At 47.3% G+C, this 26,781-nt stretch overlaps 1 protein-coding gene across 2 annotated transcripts in view; it reads right to left on the reverse strand.

Moving 5' to 3' along the window:
- Nucleotides 1-26,781, reverse strand: part of STRIP2 (striatin interacting protein 2) — a 48,368-nt gene that overhangs the window by 7,713 nt on the left and 13,874 nt on the right. The window contains exons 3-15 of one of the 2 annotated variants that reach the window (XM_060279253.1): nucleotides 19,849-19,923; nucleotides 17,748-17,882; nucleotides 16,325-16,445; nucleotides 13,735-13,803; nucleotides 12,397-12,503; nucleotides 10,449-10,576; nucleotides 8,893-9,081; nucleotides 6,719-6,942; nucleotides 5,953-6,018; nucleotides 5,007-5,070; nucleotides 4,559-4,630; nucleotides 2,946-3,020; nucleotides 1,722-1,819 (exon numbers count right to left, since the gene is read on the reverse strand). In XM_060279253.1, the coding sequence (XP_060135236.1) occupies nucleotides 1,722-1,819; nucleotides 2,946-3,020; nucleotides 4,559-4,630; nucleotides 5,007-5,070; nucleotides 5,953-6,018; nucleotides 6,719-6,942; nucleotides 8,893-9,081; nucleotides 10,449-10,576; nucleotides 12,397-12,503; nucleotides 13,735-13,803; nucleotides 16,325-16,445; nucleotides 17,748-17,882; nucleotides 19,849-19,923 (1,423 nt within the window). The remainder of the gene's footprint in view (nucleotides 1-1,721; nucleotides 1,820-2,945; nucleotides 3,021-4,558; nucleotides 4,631-5,006; nucleotides 5,071-5,952; nucleotides 6,019-6,718; nucleotides 6,943-8,892; nucleotides 9,082-10,448; nucleotides 10,577-12,396; nucleotides 12,504-13,734; nucleotides 13,804-16,324; nucleotides 16,446-17,747; nucleotides 17,883-19,848; nucleotides 19,924-26,781) is intronic. The other variant, XM_060279254.1, reaches the window with a different exon arrangement.

Raw genomic sequence — 26,781 nt, forward strand, 5'->3', positions numbered from 1 at the left:
TAACCAGTTCAAAATCTAGGCCAAAACAACAACAGCAGCACAGGGAGGGTGTGAAGCAGGTCCAGTGAAAGGTGAGGGCTGGGGAAAGTCTCAAAGACCAACCAGAGATGCCTGGATGGCCCCTGAGCCCGAGGTTCCCCATCTCTGGCACACCGTAAGTCAGAGAATGGGAAAAATGATGAAAAAGACGAATAATTGAGCAGGAGGCCAGGTACTTCTTTCCTTTGATGGGACTGCCTGCTAAGATGTTTGGCGTTCTTATTTAAAAGCAAACGGTGGCATTTCACCATCTTTCTTTGTAACAACAATGAAGGATGCCATGGGGTTGTGAGGAAGAAAGGGCACCCAAGTGAGGTTGTCCAACGATTTGTGGAAGGAAAAAAAGGGCACCCATCAAAACCTCACAGAAGGAAGGTTAGTGCAACTGTCAAACCTCATCCATGAGAATTTCCCTCCATTTTGCTAATTTTAAATGTAATTTATTTTCTCATTAACTGATATAGAGAATTGTGAACCGCCCTGTGACCTGCGGGTATAGGGTGGTACACAGATTTTAAGAGTACTAGCAGAGCCTAAATGCAGCCAGAAGGTCCACTGGAGCCATATTCTAACATGCTAGCCCAGTGATGGCGAACCTATGACATGCATGTCAGATGTGACACGCAGAGCCCTCACTGCTTGCACACGCCCCATCGGCCCATTCACGCTGTTGTTGTTGTTTTCCCCCCATTTGTTCTCCCACTCCTCCTACAGCTTGTCTCCGCTACAGCTTGTCTCCGCTGTTAAAACCTGGATCCTTTTTTTATTGTTGTTGTTGCTGGTAGCCAGAGATTGGTTTTTTAACCCTTTCTGCTTTGGCAGACAATGATTATAACAGCGTTCATTTTTTAACCTGTTCTGTGCTGGTTTTGGGGGGCTTTGGCAGACTATGTCGGTGCTGCGTGTTAGTTCCAGCGAAGGTATTATTCGTCGTTTATTTCTGTTCTCTTTCCCCCCCAAAAAAGTCTAGCAGCTTTGGGGCATCCCCCCAAAAAGCAAAGCAACTTTTGCACCTCCCAAAAAAACCTCCATAACTTTGGTCAGCAGCTCCCCCAAAAAGCTCAACAACTCTGGGCACTTTGTGATAAATAAGGGGTTTTTGGTTTGGTTAGGTTAAATAATTAGTTTTTGGTTTATTAAATACAGTTATATATTACAATTATACATTTTTGTTATTTAAACTATAAATATCGCGAAATTATGGTTTTTTTTCTTGAAATGACACACCACCTGAGTTATGCTCGTTTTTTTGGCGAATTTTGACACACCAAGCTAAAAAGGTTGCCCATCATTGTGCTAGCCACTCCTGGAGCTTTTACCAGGCCACTCCTCTATTACTGTCCACAAATCCTGATGAATTTGGTATTATGGCTACTCTGTACCGGGCATATATATTAAACCCTGCCACAGCCTTCTGAGGATTCAGCATTGCAACGAAGGAATGTGAGGAAAAAGACACTCACGTATACATCCAAAAATACCATGTCTCAAATGGGTAAGCCTGACTCCCAAGAGAAAGGTGGGGGGGGGGCACGACACACCACAATGTTTAGGAGTGAAGGTACAAAGTTGATCTGCAACAAGTGTGCAACATCCATCACGGAAACTTGACGGACCTTCACCCATTGCCAAGCTCAAGCTCGCTGGGAGATTACAGGTGATTTATCAAGTCAAGCACTTACGGCATCTCCTCAGGTAACACGTCGGCCAGGATGTTGATCGAGTCCGTCTTGGCTTTGGAAGTTGGCGCTGCAGCTAACAGGATCTTTAGCAGAGCTATCTGTATGTCAGGGGGTAACACCCGCCCCAGACCCCAAATATCAGGCATGTTTAGGAAACCTTCAGAATCCTCCCTTCTCCTCCTGCACCTTCTAGGACCCCCAGAACCTAAGTGTTTGCAACCCAAGGTGCAGGCAATCTCCGGAGAGCTGCATGGCACCGGTGGATGTGCCCAGAGGCAAAAGTGGGCGGAACGAAAGGAGCAAATTTTACCTTTCTACAATAGGCTATTGTATTGTATGTATTCCCCATCCATGCAAGTAAGAAGCATTATCAGGGTTCGCAATCCAGCCAGGCAAAAATTCTCAATGGTACAAAGCAGGGCAGGTGAGGGACATGGTTCAGGAGGGGTATGGCCTGGAGGCCGGAATCTGGTCCCTGGGCGTGAGGCTCCCCAACTCTAGTCTACCCAAGGAGAGCAGACAAGTAGCCAGCAGCTTTGGTTCAGGCTTTATACTGCTCCCTGTCGACTCAAAAGCATCCCATTAAATTCAATGGAACTTTCTCCCAGGTAGCTGGGTGCAGCAATCCACTGTTAGCTGCAAGTCCCTAAACTGAAGCGACTACCACTAGCTCTGCCTATCTCCCGGAGGAGCCACAGCAACACTCCAGCCCTCAGTGGAATAAGCATCTATGTATTCACTGCCTAGTGGCCCTTCAGAGATGTTGAACTCCAACTCCCATCATCCATGCTAGCTGGGGCTGATGGGAGCCAGAGTCCAGCAACCTCTCCGGAGGCCAAATGTTTCCCGTCTTTGCCGAGATGACAAGGGCCAGAGTGGTACGGTGCTTACAGCTTCAGGCTAGGACTTGGGAGGGTCTGGGTTCAAAACTTTCCTCACTGGGTGACCTTGGGTACAGTCACTGTCTCTTAACCTAACCTACCTCACAGGGCTGTTGTGAGGATAAAATGGGAAAGGGAGCGAACCGTGCCACACCACAACGAGCTCCTTGGGGAAAAGGCAAGGCGTGAATGCAATCAATCAATGTAATCCAGTTTGCCACAACTGCAAACGGCACACAATTGAAACAGCCAATGCCCTTTCCCCATTGCTAGGTCTCAGCACTGCAAAGGTCCCGGCCCCGATCCTCATTTCCCCTCCTGCACGCAGACAGTTGATACCCACCATGTACTGTGGCAAGTTGTACAGCATCATTCGGTAGAGTATTTCGCAGGGGGTCTCCTGCACGTCCTCTTCCCCCTGAAGCACGATAGGCCAGACACAGGAGGGAGAGATGGGAAGGCAAGGCTGTGAAGTGCAGCAGTCGCACCAATTTTCCGAACCAAGCAGGAAACAAACGGAGGTACGGGGCAGGAAAGGGCAGCTCCGCTTGCAAGCTGATACGCCTACTTTTCGAAAGATGCCAGCGCTTTCCTGCAGATCCCCACCCCCGGTGTGGAATTTGCAAACTCAAATTCTGGGCACATCACCCAAAAACCTGTGATCTCCACACTTCCAGCCCCAAGAAAAAGAGTGTCCCATAAGCACAAGGATTTCGACTTTCACAACAGCACTCCCTCCCCCTGCAAGCCCCCTAAATCTGGGGCTCCCCTCCTAACCCACCAGAGCAGAGTTGGGGAAGGCAAATGGCACACACAGTGGGGAGGAAGTCCCATTGCACAAGCAGAAATCCTGGCACTAATGGAACGTGGTAGCTGGATACAGCCCAGGGTTATCCAACCAGCCCTGGGCACGGGGGAAATCCATTCACCAGGTCTCTCTAAACATCCCCTCTCTTGCTAAGACAGCTCTCCACTAACCCAAGAGTGAGAGATTCCCAAGAAAAACGTTAATTTTTTTTCATGTATGCTACAACGGCGGCAAGAGTGTTATTAGCCAAGAACTGGAAGACCCAAGAATTACAAACAGTGGACGATTGGCAAATGAAAATGATGGAGTACATGGAACTGGCTGAGATGCCGGGAGAATACCCGACCGGGGAGAAGAAGCAACAGAAGAAGAGTTGAAACACTTTAAAGTTTATTTGAAAAAGTATGGTAAAATTGTATATTGTGATTAGATTTAGAAGTTTATAGAAAATGCGGGTTTAAGTATTATGTTAAGTAAATTGATGTATGAGAGATTTGAAATTGCAAGGAGTTTTAAACAATGAATTAAAAAATGCTAAAGATAAATAAGAAATGAACCGCAGATAGAGGGAACTCGAGGAAGGGAAAAGGATTATGGTATTTTTTATTTTTGTGTTTTTCTTGTTATTTTTGTAATGTTATTTTTTCTTGTTATTTTTGTTTGTATTTGTTGTGTTTAATGTGTTGTGTTTTTCTGTAAAACCAATAAAAAAATTTTTTTTAAAAAAAAAAAGAGTGAGAACCTCTAAGTTCCTGGACAGTTCAGTCGCCACAGTATCAGACCTTCAGTCTGACAGTCCAGGACTTAAATCCCTGCTGGGATGTACAAGGGAAGCATAGTTTAGGGGCAGAGGTTGCAGGCAGTTAAACAATCCAATTAAACAATCTATTGAAGATGGGCCAGGAGTGACCAGCCTCTGCTTGGAGACCACAGAGAGCCGCTGCCAGTCAGAGCAGAGCACAGATGATGCTGGACTAGGCAGAGCAGTCTCTCTAGAACAGCTTCACATACTTGCATTTCTTCTAGATTTGGGAACTTTCCTCTTGTACATTTTCACATCAATGAGAACGAGATTTAGGAGCAGGATTACTCTGCTGTTCTGAAAAACGGGGGTGCAGCCCAAGAGGCAGACTCAGCAGGAAGCTTACCAAAGACATGGGACACCTCTCCATCTCCTCCTCATTCCTGATCTGGACTTCGGAGATCGAGACATATTTATGCTGGAGGACAAGATGCAAATGGGAGGCTTTGGTCAAAAGATCACGGCAACTTGAGCGGCAAACCAATGGGCAGCCCCAATGTGATATCAGACACACACACACCCCGGAGTGGAGGGCACCCTCTGGTTCCTTTCTCATTGCACCACCATGACAGGTGGTCAAAGGAAGAGCTAGAGGCATTTCAGACCAGCTAGCAGGAACTTCTAGGCAAAGTCTTTCAAGACTAGGAGCCATGCGAAGGACAGTAAAGCAAATCCCATGCCTCCTTGGCATGCAATGACTGAAGGACTAGTGTGCAACTGACAGTTCCCTACCCCACAAAACCCACCAAGAGAAAGAGAAGCACCATCGTGTAAGTGCCTAAGTTAGAATTTACCTGTTTTAGGGTCTTCACACTTTCATGAATGGGGCGTGGTAACCCCACTAAGGTATCCGTGTCCCTGAAAGAGGGAGGGGGGAGAAAGGGGGCAGGAATGAGAGGCGTAGTGTCAAACCATCATCTAATTATTCATAGTGTAGTTTATGTAGTTTATGGGGACCCAGGTGTCGCTGTGGGTTAAACCACTGAGCCTAGGGCTTGCTGATCAGAAGGTCGGCGGTTCGAATCCCTGTGACGGGGTGAGCTCCCGTTGCTTGTTCCCAGCTCCTGCCAACCTAGCAGTCCGAAAGCACGTCAAAATGCAAGTAGATAAATAGGAACCGCTACAGCGGGAAGGTAAACGGCGTTTCCATGTGCTGCTCTGGTTTGCCAGAAGCGGCTTTCTCATGCTGGCCACATGATCTGGAAGCTGTACGCCGGCTCCCTCGGCCAATAATGCGAGATGAGCGCGCAACCCCAGAGTCGGTCATGACTGGACCTAATGGTCAGGGGTCCCTTTACCTTTACCTTTAGGTCAAAACCAGCACTTTGAATTGGGCCTGGAAACTAATTGGCAGCCAGAACAGTCGGACCAGAATTGTCACTGTATGCTCAAACTGTTTTGCCCCAGCGAGCAACCTGGACGCTGACTTCTGCACCAGGCTGAAGTTTCCGAACCGTCTTCAGAGGCAGCCCTGCGTATAACGTGTTGGGAGTGCTCTGCTGAAAGGAATGATTTTCGTAGGGAAAACCACATGGGGCAAAAGGGTCAGTTCTCTGACAATCAAACATCACACCACCCCTATGATTAGAGCCCCAACATGCCTGGTTGCAAACCCACTGTTATTCTGCAACATGCAATCCAGCTCCTAGGAGACTCTTCAGCAGCCTTCATCTCAAGAAGCCAAAAACAGCCCCAAAGTGCAACACTTCTCTCCCACCCAGATGCGTAACGATAACTCACCGCCCGAGCGTGAATCCAATGAACTTATTTCTGCTCGCCTCCAGGAAATGTTCTATGTCTTTCTGTCTGGAAGACAAAGCAGTATGTTGCAGCGGCGTTGGCAGCGGGGTGGGGGGGCAGAGGTGGAATATATAACAAAAGCACGCCACACATTATGGGGCAGGATGGGGGGGGGAGCCTCTCAATAGCTAGGCAGCTTGAGAGAAAACATTCTGCCTCCAGCCAATCTGTGTTCAGATGGCATCACACAGAGGTGAAAAGGATTTATTCTGAATACGGGTTTGTAGGCCAAGCGCAAGAAGCATGCAAGCCTCTGTACATTACAGCTCTCGCACAGAAGCAAATTAAGTGCTCATCACATCCCAAATAGCCTCGGGGACTTCAGATTCAACCATGTTCCCTGACTGTTTTATTTATTCTCTTTGAAAAATCCAGTTGCGTCCAGTTCTTTTTCTTTTTTGGGGTGGGGTGGGACTACAACAATTTGGATATGGGCACACAGTTTGAAGGACGCCCCTCTCCCAGGGCTGGTTTAGCCACACAGCAGAATTTAGTATGACTTCAAGCAGAAAACCACCACCACCACATCAGGGACAAATACACTAGTCTTGTCTAGCTCTCCCTTGCTGTGCTAGCTTTCTCCTTGCAGGGAGATTTCAAAGCTGCAGCCCGAGTTGCTGCAGCCCTTCCACTACCAAGCTCTTGCACGGATCAGGCCCCAGGACGGCATCTCACTCTGAAGGGTAGGAGCCAGGGGTGGGAATACCTGACTTTGGGGGCCCAGGGAAGCCCCTTCGGGAAGGAGACCCTCTCGACAGGCGGGCGCGGGGCCGACATGGCCTGGATCACCGTGTCCCGCTCCAAGAGGTCCAGCTCCCCTTCGATGCTGTTGTCGATGTCATCGGACTCCTCCTCGTCCACCAGAACCTCATCGTTCTTGAAAGGGTCCCTCTCGTTGTAGATGTCCAGGCTGTCCTGCTTCATCAAAGGCTGCATGAAACCAAGGCGAAAGGAGGAGGAGAATGACAGGAGAGGAGTTGAGTAGCCCATCCACAGCTGCCTCCAGAGCCGGTCCACCCATGAGGTGGACAGCTGCCTCGGGTGGTAGGAACGCAAGAGGTGGCACTCCACCACTTCTGCTGGAACGTCCCGCTCTAGGTTTTGGCGAAAGGGAAGCATTTTGGCGCAGGGCCCTGCTGCCCGTCTTCCCTGCCCCTGGGGATCCAGCAGATCCTTCTGATGTTTTTACGATCACTCAGGGGCCCCACAAACTGCCGCCACGAGCATGCACATTCAATATCCAATATTGCAGGATTGGTGTGGCAGCAGAAGTTGGGGGTGCTATCGCACGTCTCTGGCTGCAAAACTGATAGCGGACTCCTAGATATGTATTCTCCCTGGCTCCCCCACAGCTAGATTCACTAAAGTCAGAGCCTGAACATCCCCCCCCCCCGAAAAAAACCCCCAGTCAAGTCTTAATTTGGATTGTACTGTACTTGGTTGGGAGGAAACAGAGGTGAGGCAAGTTTGCTTCAAAACAGCAACTTCCAAATAATAATAATAATTTGTTGGTTTGTTGTTTTAGTGGCTCTAATCCAGCCCTTGAGATGTAGAAGGTTAGAACTTTACATTTGTTTGGACACTTAACTGGCTCTAGGAAAAATTAACATTTTAAGCAGGGGTGGGGGGGTCATTTGGCTTTTTTATAAGCCTCCTCTAAAAATATCATTTTAACAAAAGGCTATTAAAGACGGCCTTCCTTTCTACCAATGAACACAACTTTGCAGCCGTATCTTACGCATGTTTATTCAGAAGTCCCACTGAGTTAAATGGGCGTTACTTCCAGGAAAGTGGCCATACATTTGTAGCCTTTCCTTGGCAAAGGCTGCAATTTCCGACCCACTTACCTGGGAGTAGGCCCCACAGGGACTTATTTCTCATTTACCGGTACTCATTCTAGGCTATTTCTAGACTACCAATTGTTCAAACCATAACTTCTGAGTAGGCACCCAATAGGTTTGCACTGCAGAAATCTTAACACTTCTTGAAGCAGCTAGAAACACCCACATTTGCCGAGGTTTTGAGTTTTGCTGAAAGGTAATCGCTTTTAATCACACATTTAATTCAATGAGCGGAGGGAGCAGGTGCATTTTGAATAAATGCACTACTATAACACTGACTTCTACTTCTGCTTCATTGACTATGCAAAAGCCTTTCACTGTGTCGACCACAGCAAAAAGATGGATACTGATGAACTGGAAAAATAAAAATGTGGCTCTCTTCTACGATTGGATTGAAGACTTAAACAAACTCGCAACATATGAACAACTTGCATATAAACGCAGACTTGCCATGAACAAATTCAATGATATTTGGAACCTACTCTTACAAATACTGTAATAGTTTAAGATCTGGTGAAGTACAATAACAACCTTGTAAAGTATATAGTTTGGGGGGGGGTTCCCCCCCCTTTTATTTTCCCTTCTACACGGGTTTCTCTCTCTCTCTTTTATCTGCATCTTACCATGTTTAGTGCACATATAATTATGTACTTTTTGAACTTTCAATGGAGATGTTTAAAAAAAATGGGGAAAACCGTGAAGCCAGCCAATGCCATAGTTCCATCCTATTCCAAACTTTGTGATATATCAGTACAGTTTTGCCCTACGGATGCGAACGGGATCCGTTCCCGAGGTCTGGCCGCATCCTGCGGAATTCACAACTGGAGAACTGCTTCTGTGCATACGCGCAAGGCGAAGGCCAGAAAAATACTTCCGGGTTTGCCACGTTCACATCCCAAAGATTACGTATCCGGAGGGATACGTTAGCGGAGGTACGACTGTATATCACAATGTTTAGCTGGTGATATAGCACCTGGGTTTTGCCCAGTCCTGGTTGACCTTAGAGAGGTGAGCCCTCCCCCCTGCCCCCATCTCCTACCCTCCTGCTCCGGTGCCCCCGCTTCTGCTGCTGCTGCTGCTCCACCAGCTCGATGGCGTAGGCAGGTGGGGAGGCTGCTCTCATGCTGCGCATGATTTGGATGCTGTCCTCTGGCAGGGGGGGCAAGCCCAGTTCTTGGCGCTTCTTCACCTTCATGGCCTGCAGAGCGTCAAAGCCTCCCAGGGTAAACTGCATAGGAGAGAGAGAGAGAGAGAGAGAGAGAGAGAGAGAGAGAGAGAGAGAGAGAGAGAGAGAGAGAGAGAGAGAGAGAGAGAGAGAGGGAGAGAGATGTCAAGGCTGCGGGCTGGTCCCAGGTTGGTCCTCAACAACGCAGCCTGAGCTGAGCAGCTGGAGGCGGTGGGGTCACCCACAAGCCCAAGAGGGCGCCATCAGAGCATCAGAAGAGTCTGGATCAGGCCAAAGGGGACCCATTTCACCCAGCATCTTGTTCTCACAGTCGCCCCAGTCAGCCAGGAGCCCACACTGTGCTTGTCCTGAAGCACCATTTGTTGGCAAGACGGAGACATGGCGAATTTAACGAACAAATAAATGAACCAATAAATATTTGACAGTAAATCCAACAGGACTGAACTGATGTGCTTCTGCAAAGCAATTCCTGTGTGCTCTTGTCTTGTCCAGCTGTTGCTGATGGTGTGAGATATAATTTTTCTCCATCTGGGGGAAGTAGGGAGTTCTAAACACAACTCCAGTACACACCCCTCCCCTCCGGCCACAAAGTTAAGCTCGCAAAAACCATGCAAGCTTTTTAATGGGAAGCTTTTCAACGTGCAATGCTTTTTAAATGCTTTTAATATGTTTTATATGGGGACCCAGGTGGCGCTGTGGGTTAAACCACAGAGCCTAGGGCTTGCTGATCAGAAGGTCGGCGGTTCGAATCCCTGTGACGGGGTGAGCTCCCATTGCTCGGTCCCAGCTCCTGCCAACCTAGCAGTCCGAAAGCACGTCAAAATGCAAGTAGATAAATAGGAACCGCTACAGCGGGAAGGTAAACGGCATTTCCGTGTGCTGCTCTGGTTCGCCAGAAGTGGCTTTGTCATGCTGGCCACATGACCTGGAAGCTATACGCCGGCTCCCTCGGCCAATAATGCGAGATGAGCGCGCAACCCCAGAGTCGGTCACGACTGGACCTAATGGTCAGGGGTCCCTTTACCATTATGTTTTATATATGTTGGAAGCCACCCAGAGTGGCTGGGGCAACCCAGTAAGATGAGCGAGATACTAGCTGTTTTGCTTCTCAATATACTCCAGTTGGCCTCTGTTATTTTCTCCTACCGATAGGGAACCCACTTAAGGACTCTTGGATACCCCAGAAGGGAAAGAGAGCAGTTTTTTTCCCCTTGCAACATAAGGAAACTAAGCTCTGGGTAAGCGCCTGGAACCCCTGACATCTCTCGCTGCTCGGAGATCGGGGTGGCATGTAACAGAGCGCTTTTTCTTTGAGACCCACGGCCGGCATGATTTGCCACCCGCCACAAACACACATCGCTTGAGCCAGAGCCGCTCCTGTCAAAAGGCAAGCTCAGAATCTCACTCACCGCGAGGACCTTCCAGAGCAAAAGCAAGACTTTCTTCATGGGGAAGTGGGGGGCGTGTCCGCTGCAGAACTTGGTTACCATGGTGAAGAGCAGGAGTGCAAAAGGCTCCTCGCCGTGCAGAGGAAAACCTAGGAGGGTGGGGAGACACAAGTCAAAAGGGGCTGAGCATGGGGGTGGATTTTTTTGCAGGGCTATTGATGCACTGCAATAGGCGCAGGTCAATTCTGTGTCCAGGGCAGCTGTCTACCAGCTCCATCTGGTACGCAGGCTGAGACCCTACCTGCCCGCAGACTGTCTCTCCAGAGTGGTGCATGCTCTAGTTATCTCTCGCTTGGACTACTGCAATGCGCTCTATGTGGGGCTACCATTGAAGGTGACTCGGAAACTACAACTAACCCAGAATGCGGCAGCTAGAGTGGTGACTGGGAGCGGCCGCCAAGACCACATGACACCGGTCCTGAAAGACCTTCATTGGCTCCTAGTACGTTTCCGAGCACAGTTCAAAGTGTTGGTGCTGACCTTTAAAGCCCTAACCGGCCTCGGTCCAGTATACCTGAAGGAGCATCTCCACCCCCATCGTTCTGCCCGGACACTGAGGTCCAGCGGCGAGGGCCTTCTGGCGGTTCCCTCACTGCGAGAAGCCAAGTTACAGGGAACCAGGCAGAGGGCCTTCTCGGTAGCGGCACCCACCCTGTGGAACGCCCTCCCATCAGAGGTCAAAGAGAACAACAATTATCAGACCTTTAGAAGGCATCTCAAGGCAGCCCTGTTTAGGGAAGCTTTTAATGTTTGATGGATTTCTGCAATTTAATGTTTTGTTGGAAGCCGCCCAGAGTGGCTGGGGAAACCCGGCCAGATGGGCGGGGTATAAATAATAAATTATTTATTATTATTATTATTATTATTATTATTATTATTATTATTAATGCAATAGTGGTAGAGATATGTGATATGTACTGGACCATCCACAAGACGTTCTCTTTATCCGTTCTTCTCAATGCTTCCCCCATATTGTTGTTATCCGTTAGATTTCTTATTCGCTTGCTAACGAGGTCTCCAAATGACTTCCATTTAAATGCAAGGGCCTTTTCCGTGGTGGCTCCCTGTTTGTGGAATGCTCTCCCCAGGGAGAGGCTTGCCTGGCACCATCATTATATATCTTTAGTCGCCAGGCAAAAGCTTTCCTCTGTAACCAGGCCCTTTGGCCTTTAACTGTCTGTGGCCTTGGTAATGCTTCTAGCAATCACATACGACTGCAGCTGCGTGGATGTTATTGGCCCAGAGATGGAAAGACGATAAAGTCCCTACCAGAGAAGAATAGCAGGTGAAGTTGATGGTTTCTGCTGAAATGGCTAAAATGACTGGAAGAATCAGAAATCAGGAGGACGAAAATTTTAAATAAGGAATGGGGGAAATTTATAACTTCTCTTAAAAACCATTGCAAACAGTTAAAATCGTTTTTATTTTGGTATGAGCTTTCGTGTGCATGCACACTTCTTCAGATTCCGTGCATGCACACGAAAGCTCATACCAAAATAAAAACTTAGTTGGTCTTTAAGGTGCTACTGAAGGAATTTTTTTTATTTTGTTTCGACTCAGACCAACACGGCTACCTACCTGTAGTTAAAATCGTTAGTAGGATTGGAATAACACTTGTAGTTTAATGGTGAATTTTGGATACAACGGAGAGGTAAAATATTTGGATTATTATAGAAGATGCAGGAGGAAATGATTAACAATAGGACCCACATAAGGGAGGAGGGAAGTCCAGGAGATTTTCTGGAATCTTGTTTCTATGTTGTATGCTGTATATGTGACTGTGAAATTTTAATCTGCAAACCAAATAAATAAATTTATATAAAAAAGGGTAATGATTCCAGCCTACACAGAGGGAGGAGAAGAAAGCCCCCCCCCTCTATGCCCAATCAGAGAATTGACAAAAGCCTACTGAGCTCAGTCCTGAACGTATCACGGGCGGCCTTCCACGTGGGGGGGTCCGTCTCCATCTCCACTCGCATGGCCTCCACCATTAGGTACATGACGCTCAACAACACCCTGGCGGGAAAGCAGAGAGGGGATATCAATGTCCCGCAGGGAGAAAAAATGCCCCGCCCACTTTGGGTACCAGCCCCGCCCACCAGTGGTACAGGTGATCCTGAGCACATTGCTCACCCCAAGAGAATGAGGCTCCCCCCAACTAAAAAATGTTCCCAGCAAGGGCTTCTCAAGTCCAAAAGTCCCTCTCTCTTCCTCTCTCTCTCTTTCACCCCTTCCTTCCTTGTCTCTCTTTCTTTCTTTCTCTCTCTCGCCCCTTCCCTCCCTCCCTCTTCCAACTTGAATAAAATATTGGGGAGGGGGCAGGTAAGCCCCACCTCACGTACCATATCAGCCTTATTCAACCTGTGGGTCCCCCAGATATTGTTGAACTACAACTCCCATCGCCCCTAGCTAGCAAGGCCAAAGCTCCGGGACGATGGGAGTTAAGGAATGATGGGAGTTGTAGTCCAACAACAACTGGGAGAGGTTGAGAACCACTGCAATTGATCTCAAGTGCATGCACACTATATGAATGACAATGCCCATCAACATGGGGGGGGGACGACTTCCCCAAATATTTAATGGTGGGCAAAGGCACCTGGGCCTCTAGGAGTTGGCTGCAATGCCTAGGACAATTCAAGAAAGCAAAATATTGTTTTCCTTGTTTTCCTCCTCTAAAAAACTAGGTGCATCCTACGCATAGCTGCCAAGTACCCCGTTTTCCCCGGGAAACCCTCGTTTTTACTTACCTTCTCCCGGTGGTCCCCCATATCACTTCGTCTCCCGTTTTTCTCTGTTATTTTCTCCTGCCGGCAGCCATTCTTTTCCTTTCTGATTTGCCCTTCTATGGGCACCAAAAATGGCCGCCGCCGGCTTCAAAAGTCGCATCTACGCATGTCCGGAAGTGCATAGACGCGACTTCCGGTGTCGGCGGCGGCCATTTTTTGTGCCCATAGATGGGCGGACCGACACCGGAAGTTGCGTCGACGCACTTCCGGTCATGCGTAGAAGCGACTTTTGAAGCCGTTGGCGGCCATTTTTGGTGCCCATAGAAGGGCAAAGCGACACCGGAAGTTACGTCGACGCAACTTCCGGTGTCACACGGCTGCCGGTCCCGGATTCTGCAGTCCGGGACTTGGAAGGTAAGGTCCTACGGCCAGGTGCGTCTTATGAAGCGAAAAATACGGCAATTGTTTTGCATTTTGCTGGGTCGTTCACTGACAGTCCCAGGGCAACATCAGGGACCCACCTGAGCTCGGTGCTGTCAGCCAGCGAGATGGCTGGCTTCCTCAAGGCACTCCCAGATGCTTGGCTGTTGCTGGAATATACACACACAAAAAAGCGAGTCAAATGCCACCAAGTTGTTCGTTCCGGAAACTTTAGGTTGGGGTTGGGGTTGGGGACGGAATAACTGGCAATTAATTGTACACTGGCAGATGGCTTGCCAGAGCAGGACTTGGGGGAAGCATCCGTCTCCTGTTGGCAGATGGAGGGGAAGTACGACAATCCCGGAAGGTGGCAGCTCTTTAAATTATTATTTCTGACGACCACAGACTTAGCCAGCACGGCCGAATTAAGAATCACCTCACCGCCGCCCAAATTTGCCTGCATGCCATGATCCACTTCTGAGACCCTTCTCTAGGCAAACCATCAGAGGCGAAGTGTCAGCATATGAGAAAGAGCCTTTTTAGTGGTGGCCCTCAGAATGACAAGCAGGGAAATTATTTATTACAGTATTTCTTCGATTTCTCTCCCGCCTGTCCTCCAAGGAGTGCAGGGTGGCAAACGCAGTTCTCCACCTCCCCGTTTTATCCTCATAACAACCCTGTGATTGTAAGTGAGGCTGAGAGACTGCGGCTGGCCCAAGCTCACCCCGTGGGAATTCGAACTCTGGTCTCTCAAGTCGTAGCCCAGCACTCTAACCACTGCACCACCACTGCCCCCCATCACTGACAGCTAGCAGCAAAGGCCATTTCACTTTACGACCACCTTGCCCCACAAGAACCATGTGATCGCCTGGGGCATTCTCTGTGTGCCACCTCTGAGGGAAGTCTCAGGTGGTGGGGCGATGAGAACAGGGCCTTTTCTGCAGCTGCTCCCTGTCTCTAGAATGCTCTCCACGAAACACCAACTTCCTTATCGTTCCAACACTTGGCAAAGATTTTTTTTTGTTTCCATGGGCATTTTGGCAACACTGGGGATTGGAAGTTTTAACGCTACATTTTTAACATGCGTAAGTATTTTCTAAACTGCATTTATTCCTTCTTGTAAATCACTTTCCGTCGTGCGGGAAGTGATTCATAAATTCACGTAAAACGATGGCTGTTTTAGAATTGCATTTGCTTCCTTGCTATTATTTTTACTTAAATCTGTTTTTTTGGGGGGGGGGTCGTTTGTTTATGGAAAAGCAGGATATAAATATTCATGAAAAATATAAATAGTGGGGAAAGCACAAGTGACATGCAAAACTGAACTGGCAGGATGGATCCAAGCCCCAAAGTGGTTTAGCCTTCCCCTGTTTGGACACACCAGGTTTGATACTAGGTGTGGCAGCCAAATATTTACTCAGCACCGTTCCTCACCTCCTGGCACCTGCCGCCTGAGGCAGCCATACCACTTTGGCCAATAGTAGTAGTAGTAGTAGTAATATTGATTATTATTATTATTATTATTATTATTATTATTATTATTATTATTATTTATTTGTACCCCACTCATCTGGCTGGGTTTCCCCAGACACTCTGGGCGGCTTCCAATCAAAGATTTAAAATACATTAAAATGTCACACATTAAAAACTTCCCTGAACAGGGCTGCCTTCAGATGTCTTCTAAATGTCAGGTAGTTGTTTATCTCTTTGACCACTGATGGGAGGGCGTTCCACAGGGCGGGTGCCACCACCAAGAAGGCCCTCTGCCTGGTTCCCTGTAGCTTTGCTTCTCGCAGTGAGGGAACCGCCAGAAGGCCCTCGGCGCTGGACCTCAGTGTCCGGGCAGAACTATGGGGGTGGAGACGCTCCTTCAGGTATACTGGACCGAGGCCGTTTAGGGCTTTAAAGGTCAGCACCAACACTTTGAATTGTGCTCCGAAACGTACTGGGAGCCAGTGTAGATTTCTCAGGACCGGTGTTATGTGGTCCCGGCGGCTGCTCCCAGTCACCAGTCTAACTGCCGCATTCTGGATTAGTTGCAGTTTCCGGGTCACCTTCAAAGGTAGCCCCACGGAGAGCACATTGCAGTAGTCCAAGCGGGAGATAACCAGAGCATGCACCACTCTGGCTAGACAGTCTGCAGGCAGGTAGGGTCTCAGCCTGCGTACCAGATGGAGCTGGTAGACAACCGCCCTGGACTCAGAATTGACCTGTGCCTCCATGGACAGCTGCGAGTCCAAAATGACTCCCAGGCTGCACACCTTTCATATGTAATGCCCTAGCTATGCGAGTGAGCAGCCACTCCATAATTTGTCAAGCTCTTTCTCCTCTACGGCGCCAACTAAACTACAGAATCTGGCTGCTGATGCGTCTGTGTTGGGGGGAACAGATCTGCTTCCACTGAAACACATTTCAATCCCTCAAACCCCTCGTCCGGCGACCAGCGTGGTCCCCAATGCGTTGTCCACCATTGCTTCCCCTACCCAGTCCTTGCACGGGTTGCTCTCGCCAATGGCCTACAGCAATGAGTTCCATAGGTCAGTCTGTGAGTTTTTGTGAAGCAGAACTCCCCCTCCCCATACACACCTGATTTTTTTAAAAAAAATTGAAATAGCGATTTCCAGGAACAGATTCAAAAGGAGCCCGCACTAAGTGCAGGCTTCAGATCCCTGTTTTCAGAAGATATCTTACGCCATCTCCATGTTCAGCAACTCCAGGAAGGCGGTGAAGGTCCCCATCTGGTACAGGAGGAAGTTGTTGTGCCGGGACCAGCGAAGGACATCTGCCTCTGTGTCGCACTCCCCAAAGACCCCTGGGGAGCAGGGAGGAGGGGAGAAAAAAAGCCAGTAAGGGAGGGGGGCATGAGACAGGAGACGATGCATTTCTTGGTCCATAAAGTATTGATCTGGTGTGTAGAGATCTTCCCTATTCTACTTACTTTTACTTCTTTCTATGTGAAAGAAGCAGGCAGAAGGTTCCTGATGTTTGGGTTCTTCCTTCCGGGAAGCTGAGTACAGCTGGCTTAAACTGTTTCTGTTATCTCTTTCTGTCAAGGTCATGCTGACTATAAAAATGGGCCAGAAGGAGCCTGGGTTTCACTTTCTCTTCCTATCTCTTTGTTCTGGTGTGGTGCTCCGTTCTGTATGCTTAGTGTCAAGGTTTAGTCTTATTATCAGTTAGTTTAAGATATGTCTGCTGCAACTGGATTTCTCATGGACAGTGCCAATCCTGAATGTATTGGATTTGTGACCAAGATGCTCGTTTCCCTTCGGTAGCAGTAAAGCTCTGCCGGATGAAATATTAATCGCCTCTGCTGGTCTATTTTGGGGGAACTCTGCAACATGTTTAAGTTTTCCTCCACACGCTCGACAGATGCACGATGCAGAGAAAGTAGAGAGGGAAGTTTTCCCTCCCTCTCTCGTGACACAGGAAATAGTGATGGAAATCAACTCAGAGATTCCTTAAGGATTAGAGCAGGCATCCCCAAACGTCGGCCCTCCAGATGTTTTGGACTACAATTCCCATCATCCCTGACCACTGGTCCTGTTAGCTAGGGATCATGGGAGTTGTAGGCCAAAACATCTGGAGGGCCGCAGTTTGGGGATGACTGGATTAGACAAATCCATGGTTAAGGCTATCAGGGACTATGCGGTACAACAGCCATTTATGTTCATTAATGTCAGCGGGTCTACTCTTGAGTATGACCAACCTGGGATACAAACATTCTCTTTTAAAGACCACAGTGGTACCTTGGTTCCCGAATGGCTTGGCTCCCAAACAAATTGGCTCCTGAACACCGGAAACCCTGAAGTGAGTGTTCTGGTTTGCAAACTTTTTTCGGAAGCCGAACGTCCGACGCTCCTGCAGCCAATCGGAAGCTGTGCCTTGGTTTTCAAACCGTTTCAGGAGCTGAACAGACTCCCGGAACGGATTAAGTTTGAGAGCCGAGGAACTACTGTACCTGTGATTTGGGATTGTGTTCAACAATACATTTCATTTTCTTTCTCTTAAAGAGAAAGTGTTCTGCCCCAAAAGCACGCTGCATTTGGGCTGCCGTTTTCACCCAGACCAAGAAAACCAAGACGACTCCCGGGCGCTTGGGGCCTGCGGTTACCTTGTGCCAAGTAGAGGATCGCCCGGGCGACTTTCAGTCTCTTCTCCCTGTTGACCACTTCCAGCCCATCCAGGAGTCGCATCACATAGGCCTTCTGCCGAGCCACGTCCAGCTCCGACCACTGCTTGTCCTTCACTGTCGGAAAAGAAGGACCCCAAAAACCAAAGTCTGGACATCGCTCCCAAATGGCCCCTTTCTCTTTTCCCCAGCCCCTTTCCAGGAGTTCAACTAACTCCACCGGGAGCTCCCTGGTCGGCACTGAACCATGGCAGGGCCTTTTCAGTGGTGGCTCCCCGCTTGTGGCATGCCCTGTCTGCCAAGGTGCACCTGTCTCCATCGCTATTAACTTCCAGGAGAAATGATGAAACATTCCTGTTTACCCCAGGCATTTGGTGGCTGAAAAATCCTGTTCCATACATCTCCAAAACCACTGGACGGATGAATGCTTTTAATTATGATTGCTTTTAGAAAGTTTCTAAAAGTCTTTAGATGCTTTTAATTGTAATTGCAGATGACACAACCTTGATGGCAGAAAGTGAGGAGGAATTAAAGAACCTTTTAATGAGGGTGAAAGAGGAGAGCGCAAAATATGGTCTGAAGCTCAACATCAAAAAAACCAAGATCATGGCCACTGGTCCCATTACCTCCTGGCAAATGGAAGGGGAAGAAATGGAGGCAGTGAGAGATTTTACTTTCTTGGGCTCCTTGATCACTGCAGATGGTGACAGCAGTCACGAAATTAAAAGACGCCTGCTTCTTGGGAGAAAAGCAATGACAAATGTAGACAGTATCTTAAAAAGCAGAGACATCACCTTGCCAACAAAGGTCCGTATAGTTAAAGCTATGGTTTTCCCAGTAGTGATGTATGGAAGTGAGAGCTGGACCATAAAGAAGGCTGGTCGCCAAAGAATTGATGCTTTTGAATTATGGTGCTGGAGGAGACTCTTGAGAGCCCCATGGACTGCAAGAAGATCAAACCTATCCATTCTGAAGGAAATCAGCCCTGAGTGCTCACTGGAAGGACAGATCGTGAAGCTGAGGCTCCAAGACTTTGGCCACCTCATGAGAAGAGAAGACTCCCTGGAAAAGACCCTGATGTTGGGAAAGATGGAGGGCACTAGGAGAAGGGGACGACAGAGGACGAGATGGTTGGACAGTGTTCTCGAAGCTACGAACATGAGTTTGACCAAAGTGCGGGAGGCAGTGCAAGACAGGAGTGCCTGGCGTGCTCTGGTCCATGGGGTCACGAAGAGTCGGACATGACTAAGCGACTAAACAACAACAACAATTGTAATTGCCTTAATTGTTTTTAGAATGTTTCCGCTTTTTTTAAAAAAGCTTTAGATCTCTTTGCCGCCTTCGGGAGGAAGGATAAATGCAATAAATAATAGCAGGAGCAACAATTAGTCATTGCCTGGCAAAGAAGCTGGTTTTTCTCATAACGGTCAAATGCTATAGTCAAAATATCTGGTGGACACCAGGGTGTGGAAGACTGGCCTAAGAGTCTCCTTTTGCCTGGACACCACTGTGGAAAAATGCAAAGCACACCCAAAACACACAAGCGACCCTCACCCCAACACCAGCAAGCAATTTCATGGAAGCCCAAAAATGTAGGTGTTCACCGAGAATATGCAAAGATCACAGCGCTCATCCCAGGCTTAGAATTCTCCCGGTGCTGGATTCGGAGCATAGGAACGTGGCTTAGCATTATCGAAACTGATGGGCAGCAGCTCTCCAGGTTTTCAGGACAGGGAGCCTTCCTGGAGATGCCACGAGAGATTGAATCCAGGACCTTCTGCATGCCAAGCAGGTGTACTCAACTGCTGAGCTACAGCCAGTGTGGGTGCAGTGGCCAGAGTGTCGGGCTAAGGTCTGGGAGACCAGGGTTTGAATCCCACTCCCTAGAGGTGATCTTTGCGGCCAACCACTGCCTCTCGGGCCAAGCCTACCTCGCAGGGTTGTTGTGGGGAAGGGATTAAATGAAGAGGGGGGAGAACCACGTACGCCACTCTGAGCTCTTTGGAAAAACAGGAGGTTATAAATACAACAAATGAATAGATGCTGGGGAACCCTGCCCTGTCGCCCCCCCAAAAGAGGATACCTTGTGTTTGGAAATCCTCTTCAAAGCACTTCCTGTTGGCGGCAAACTCTGGCTCTTCTGTGTAGCTGTACAGTTCTGTCGGAGAAGGGGAAAAGAGGTGGAGACAAATCAGCACTTGGCAGCACTTTATCAACGGCACAAGTTGCATTTTTCCAGCATCCTATGAGCAGGCCAAGCAAGGTAGCTCAGTGCCTAAAGCACGAGACTCTTCATCTCAGCGCCACGAGTTCGAGCCCCATGTTGGGCAAGAGATTCTTGCACTGCAGGGGGGTTGGGCTAGATGACCCTCGGGGGTCCCTTCCATATCTACAATTCTAGGATTCTTTTTTAAAAAAATTATAGTTTCCATTTATATACATTTCAATAGTTTAACAATAGTTCTAACTATCAGGAAATGATAAGAATAAATTTAATGAACCGCAGAAAGAGGAGGAAGACAGTTGAGGTTTGAAACAGGCATAGGCAAACTCGGCCCTCCAGATGTTTTGGGACTACAATTCCCATCATCCCTGACCACTGGTTCTGTTAGCTAGGATGATGGGAGTTGTAGTCCCAAAACATCTGGAGGGCCCAGTTTGCCCATGCCTGGTTTGAAATGTGAGGACTACAATTCTACGATTCTAACCCACGGCTTTCCAGGCGATGCTTTTAGATCCACCCAAAATCAGTGGCCATCGCTGCCTCCTGCGGGAATGAGTTCCATAGATTAACTATGCACTACGTTAAGAAGCATCTCCTCTAATTTGTCCTTCCTTTTATCAGTTTTTTTTTTAAAATGGCCCAACTAACTCAGCATCCTACTCCCACAATGGCCAAACACTCACCTGTGGGAAACATCCAAGCAGGATTCGAACACAAGAGCAACTCCCCCCCCCCTTCTGAGGTTTCCAGAAACGGGGGTTCAGAAGTGTTGATGCCTTCAACTGCGGAGGGCAGAGCATAGCCATTGTGGCTAGGAGCCATCGATAGCCTTCTCCCCAGTGAATTTGTCTAATCCATTTGCCCTCCGGCGACAGGCATTCCAGCCCCGCCAGCAACAAGAGGCCCCCCTGAGCTAAAGATAGGAGGGCTTGGCAATCACATGAACATGCATGCGCACAAACACACACACACATGCCAAGCACCCTCCCCAAAGCAGCAAATGTTTGACCAATAAGTTTTTATTCATTTATACAACAAAGCAACAACACATTTATGCAAATATATGACACAGATTCAATACCCTTTGACTTCCCTCCTCCCACCAAAATGGTAAACCAATTCAAGCTATTCTCATATTATCTAATTTTGTTACAATCTCTACGATGCAGCAGTCATGTCAAAACCGTTAGCAATTTCACACTTTTGTAATTGTCTTTAGCATAGTTTATGAATTTACTCCATTCTAATTGAAATTTCTCATCTCCCCGATCCCGGATTCTATGGGTTAATCTGGCCATTTCCATGTATTCCAATACCTTTGTTTGCCACTCCGCTATCAAAGGAATCTCTTGCGTTTTCCATTTCTGGGCAATTAACGTTCTGGCAGCCACAGTGGCGTACAGAAAAAAAATCTTTGATCTGCTTTTGGGATTTCTTTACCAACCAACCCCAGTAAAAAAGGCTTCTGCCTTTTTTGGAAATCTGTATCTCAGGATTTTTTTTCAACTCATTATACACTAGTTCCCAAAATTTCTTAATCTCTCCGCACTCCCACCACATGTGGTAAAATTCCCCAGCTGATGTTTTACACTTCCAGCACAGCTTATTTTGATTCCTGTACATTTTTGCTAATCTTACAGACGTCTAAACAGCAAATGAAAATACAGTAATCGAAATTTAAACTGCCCAAGCCATAATGCCATTGGGTGAGTCTGTGCTGCGATGACATTTGGAATATTGTGTTAACAGGGCTATTCAGTCTAGAGAAAAGGAGACTAAGAAGTTTATAAAAATCAGGCACAGCACAGAGGAAGTGGATAGAAAAATGAGTTTCTCTCCCCCTTATAACACTAGAACAGGCATCCCCAAACTGCAGCCCTCCAGATGTTTTGGGACTACAACTCCCATCATCCCTAGCTAACAGGACCAGTGGTCAGGGATGATGGGAATTGTAGTCCCAAAGCATCTGGAGGGGCCGAGTTTCGGGATGCCTGCACTAGAACTGCAATGAAGCTGGATGTTAGAAGGTTCGGGACAAGCAAAAGCAACTATTCTCCATACAGCGCAGAGCTAACCTGTGGAACTCCCTGCCACAAGAGGCAGCAATGGCCAACTTGGGACGGTTTTAAAAGACGTTTGGACAAATTCGTGGCTGAGCAGGCTGTCAATGGCTACTAGCCAGCAATGCTTCTGATTCCTAGTTCCTGGGAACGTCAGCAGGGGAGAGTGTTGCAAATCCTGTGTTCAAATCCTGTCTGCGGAGGCAGTAAGTGTTTCTGAATCCCAGTTGCTGGAAACCACAGGATGGGAGAGGGCTCTTGCGGTCACATCCTGCTCCTTGGCTTCCCACGGGCATCTGGTAGGCGACTCTGAGAACACGATGCCGGACTAGATGGATCTTTGGCCTGATCCTGCAACTTCTTATGTTCTTAATGCTGTAGCTCACCCCTCACAGAGCTACAATTGCTAGCACTCTTAGCATCGGTCCAGTATACCTGAAGGAGCGTCTCCACCTCCATCGTTCTGCCCGGACACTGAGGTCCAGCACCGAGGGCCTTCTGGCGGTTCCCTCGTTGCGAGAAGCCAAGTTGCAGGGAACTAGGCAGAGGGCCTTCTCGGTGGTGGCGCCCGCCCTGTGGAACGCCCTCCCAACAGATGTCAAAGAGGAAAACAACTACCAGACTTTTAGGAGACATCTGAAGGCAGCCCTGTTCAGGGAGGCTTTTAATGTTTAATAGATTATTGTGTTTTATTTTTCTGTTGGAAGCCGCCCAGAGTGGCTGGGGAAACCCAGCCAGATGGGCGGGGTATAAATAATAAATTATTATTATTATTATTATTATTATTATTATTATTATGCAACACTGCCCAGGAAAGCCACAGGCTTTAAATGCGTGGTACGAATGTCAACTCAAAGAGCTACTGCCCGTCTGAGATAGAATCATGGAAGGGAACAGGGTGGATAAAAATCAATTATTATTATTTTTTTATAGAAAAAGAAAATTTAATCGGATTTTTATTTATTTATTTAAATCAGATTTTAGAAATTGATTTAAATCAGATTTTTTTAAAATAAAATGTTTTTGGAGGGAAAACCTTTCTAAAGATAGTTTTCTATTTAAGTTACACTATTGTCCAAAGGCTATTTATCAGGAAATAAGAATTTGTTTTAAGTTTTTCACGTGTGTTAAAACTCAAGTCAAAGTTGTTGTTGTTGTTTAATTGTTTAACCCCATCAGTTAACAAACATGGATACATACGCTATAATGTTATTGCTTTAGTTAAATAAATTGTTTAAATTGTCATTAAGGAAATGATTGTTTTTCTCCTTCCGATAAAGTACAGCAGAAAAGTTGCCCAAATATAAACAGTTAACTTATTAAACCTCACAATAATTTCATAATTATCTGTCTATAACCCAAGAAAATCCTTAATAAAAATAATTATAAAACAAAACAAATAATTATCTGTCTATGTATTTCTAATAGTATAATCAAATCAGTAATTTCTGATATAACTGTAAAAACGACTCTGATATAATTTATTACTTCCAAAAAATGGTTGTAAATATGAAGATTATATCAGCAAGAATGAGTCTTTTTGTAAGAAAAACGTTTTCAATCGAGTCTTACCGACTAGTGATTTAAATCGATTTGATTGAAATCAAATTCACCCTGGAAGGGACACCAAGGGTCATCTAGCGTGACCCCACGCAATGCAGGAATTTTTCCCCCGACGTGAGGCTCGAACTCACGACCCTGGGATTCAGAGTCTCATGCTCTACCAACTGAGCTCCTCTTAATCCTGGGCCAACAAAGCGAACTCAATGTCAGGTGCTCCCAACAGGATTCTTGCTCATCCTTGGCATGGCGGAAAGCGGGCAAGATGCAGGAAGCCCACGAAGGGACACAGCCAGGCGAGGAAACAAGCACACAAACTGTGCTCTCTCTAATTCTACGCTGACGCCCGCCCTATTCTTCGGGACCCTCTACCTCCCGCTTGCCAGCTGGCATCGTGCCAACGTTGCCCAGAGTCCTCCCTTGCCAGCGTGACTGGCACACACTCGGGCCACCGCGATCCTTGGAGATGAAGGGTTCTCTATAAATACAGCGTGATATTATTACACATCCTCCTAATGACGAGGTTGTGGTCCAAGAGTGACCTGGCATGCAACAGATGTCTATTTTAAAAGCAGTTGGGAAAAGAGAAAGAGAGAAGATTGCAGCTAGTAGTTTTCTGGACACTGCAACTGAAATAAAGAAGGAATTTAAATTATTTGCAGAAAACAGGGAGGAGAGCTGTATAACTCGCTGCAGCAATGAATCCCGGAGTGTTTGATCATTCAATTGAATACTTGCAAAACTAAAAGGGAGAATAAGAGGAAATACTATTCTCTAGATCAGGGGTTCCCAACAAAATTTTCTCGAGGGCCCCTCATCGAGCCACTATTGTGACAAGGACCCCCATTAATTCCTAATCCTAAAATTAAAAAGTGAGAGCCAAATTAAGAGTCTTTTTATATTTTATATTTATATGTTTTTTACAGTTACAACAGACTACTCCATCAGTATACAGTTAGTTTTAATTTTCAGTTCTTAATGAGATGAACCACTTTTTAACCAACGGTCCATTTTTAACTACGCGAACTGTAGCTTCCGCGAAAAACAACGCTTTGTTTACAAACACTACTGTTTTGCAAAGAGGCAGCACGCGCCAGGGAGGAGGGAGGGGAATGGAGAAGACAGGGTACCTGCGCAGTAGCGCACAAATGAAGCCGACGCGCGCAAAGCATCTTGGGGAGGTGAGCATTAGTAGAATGTGTGCGCTGCCTCTTTGCAAAACAGTAGTGTTTGTAAAGCGCCACCTAACGGCATACAGCAGAACTACTGCCTCTATCTAATTCTAGTTTTGCGCTAGACTCTGCTCATGCAGGAAGCGGCCAAAACAAAAAATCTGTTTTCATACGAAATATATTTAATATATTTTTTATTCTAATAGCATCTTGAGGACCCCTCTGGCATAGCTCGCAGACCCCTGGGGGTCCCCGGACCACCTGTTGGGAACCACTGCTCTAGATCAAGGGAAGTAATAGTACCACTGTATTCTGCTCTGGTCAGACCTCACCTGGAGTACTGTGTCCAGTTCTGGGCACCACAGTTCAAGAAGGATACAGAGAAGCTGATGGGCGGGGTATAAATAATAAATTATTATTATTATTATTATTATTATTATTATTATTATTATTATTATTATGGGGCCCTAAGCTATAGCTTGATTAGCTTATACGTAAATCCGGCACTGCATGGGACTCAGGCTACACCTGGTGCTTTTATAAGGCACAGTGGGAAAGCTCTCTGCCCCAAGGAGCTTACAGCCTACAAATCTATGTCAGGGGAGCAAGCAGAGGAAAGGAGGCAGCAGAGGATGTGGGGGGAATTTCTGCCTTTACTCAGCTGGTGCAGAACGTAAGCTTAATTACTTCTTGGGCAGCTCTTAAGCAGCGGGGCCTCTCTCCTCGCTGCAAATCCTAACATGCACACATTTAAGAAAGATAAGACGTGATGGGTTTGTTTCTTCTGCTAGCTGCAGACACAGCGGGGTGGGCGATGAGCTGACGGAAGACATCCAAATCCCAAGCTTTCAATATCCTGGAAAATGACCTCGTCAAATAAACTAATACAGCGTGTTACAACGAAGAGCGTTCGTTTTTTGGAAGCTAAACAGCTGACCCACATAGGCAGAGAGAGGCAGGGCAGTTTTATGCCAATAACATGCGGCTGCTTTTTTGCTTTACACCTGCATTTTCATCAACAGTTTGGAACACCAAATGCAATTTCATTTATTTTATTTTTCAGAATATTCCCCACTATCTGGGGCTGCTAAAAAAACATTTCTGTTTGGATAAGCCGACCCGGATGCTTAGAAAGTTGATCTGATTTCAACCTGCTTCCGTATTTTAACCTTTGTATGTTTTAAAGCAGGCCTGTGGATTGCTCTTACGTTTTATTTATTATTATTTTTTTGGAGACTGCTTTGAGGTTTTTGTTTTTTTTAAAAGAGTCAAGTGCATATAAATATTATGAAATAAATAGCTGGATAAATGCGGGTGGAGCGACAAATGTGAATTTTACTTTTGTTCGGAAGGCCAGTTTCTGCACACGGATGGGCGGACAGACAGACAGGCGAATAGACTCTCCCGCTCTATCCTTCATCTGCTGCAATCCGCAGTGTTTTATATTACCACAGGGTTTGTCATGGCCTTTGGCTAGAACAATAAACCGATATTGACTGATTGTAACCTCCATTGACACAAACAAGAGGATCAAGGAAGCATCCCAGCCAGGCAAAAGTGCTCAAGGAAAATGCGAAGCCAGGGCAGGTGAGGGGTGTGGCCTGGGAGAAGGGGGTGTGGTTTAGGGAAAGGTGTGCTTCAGAGAGGGCGTGGCCTGAGGAGGGATGTGGTTAGAGGGGTGTGGCCAGTGAAAGGTGTGCTTCAGAGAGGGCGTGGCCTAGGGGAGGGATGTGGTCCAGAAGGGTGTGGCCTAGGGGATGGGTGTGCTTCAGAGGGAGCGTGGCCTGAGGAGGGGATGTGGTCCAGAGGATGTGTGACCTAAGGGGAAGGGGTGTAATCCAGATGGGGTGTGGCCCCAGGGAAAGGGTGTGGAATAAGCAAACTCATGGAGGTAGAGAACACCCTTGGCAACCAGCCACAATAGCTATCCACGGCGGAGGCATAGCTGCCAAGTCTCCCGCTGAAAAATGCGGGATCAGCAGCGGCGCGGCACCGGAAGT

This window comes from Zootoca vivipara, chromosome 10, assembly GCF_963506605.1.
Source record: "Zootoca vivipara chromosome 10, rZooViv1.1, whole genome shotgun sequence".
NCBI classification, from domain to species: Eukaryota; Metazoa; Chordata; class Lepidosauria; order Squamata; family Lacertidae; genus Zootoca; species Zootoca vivipara.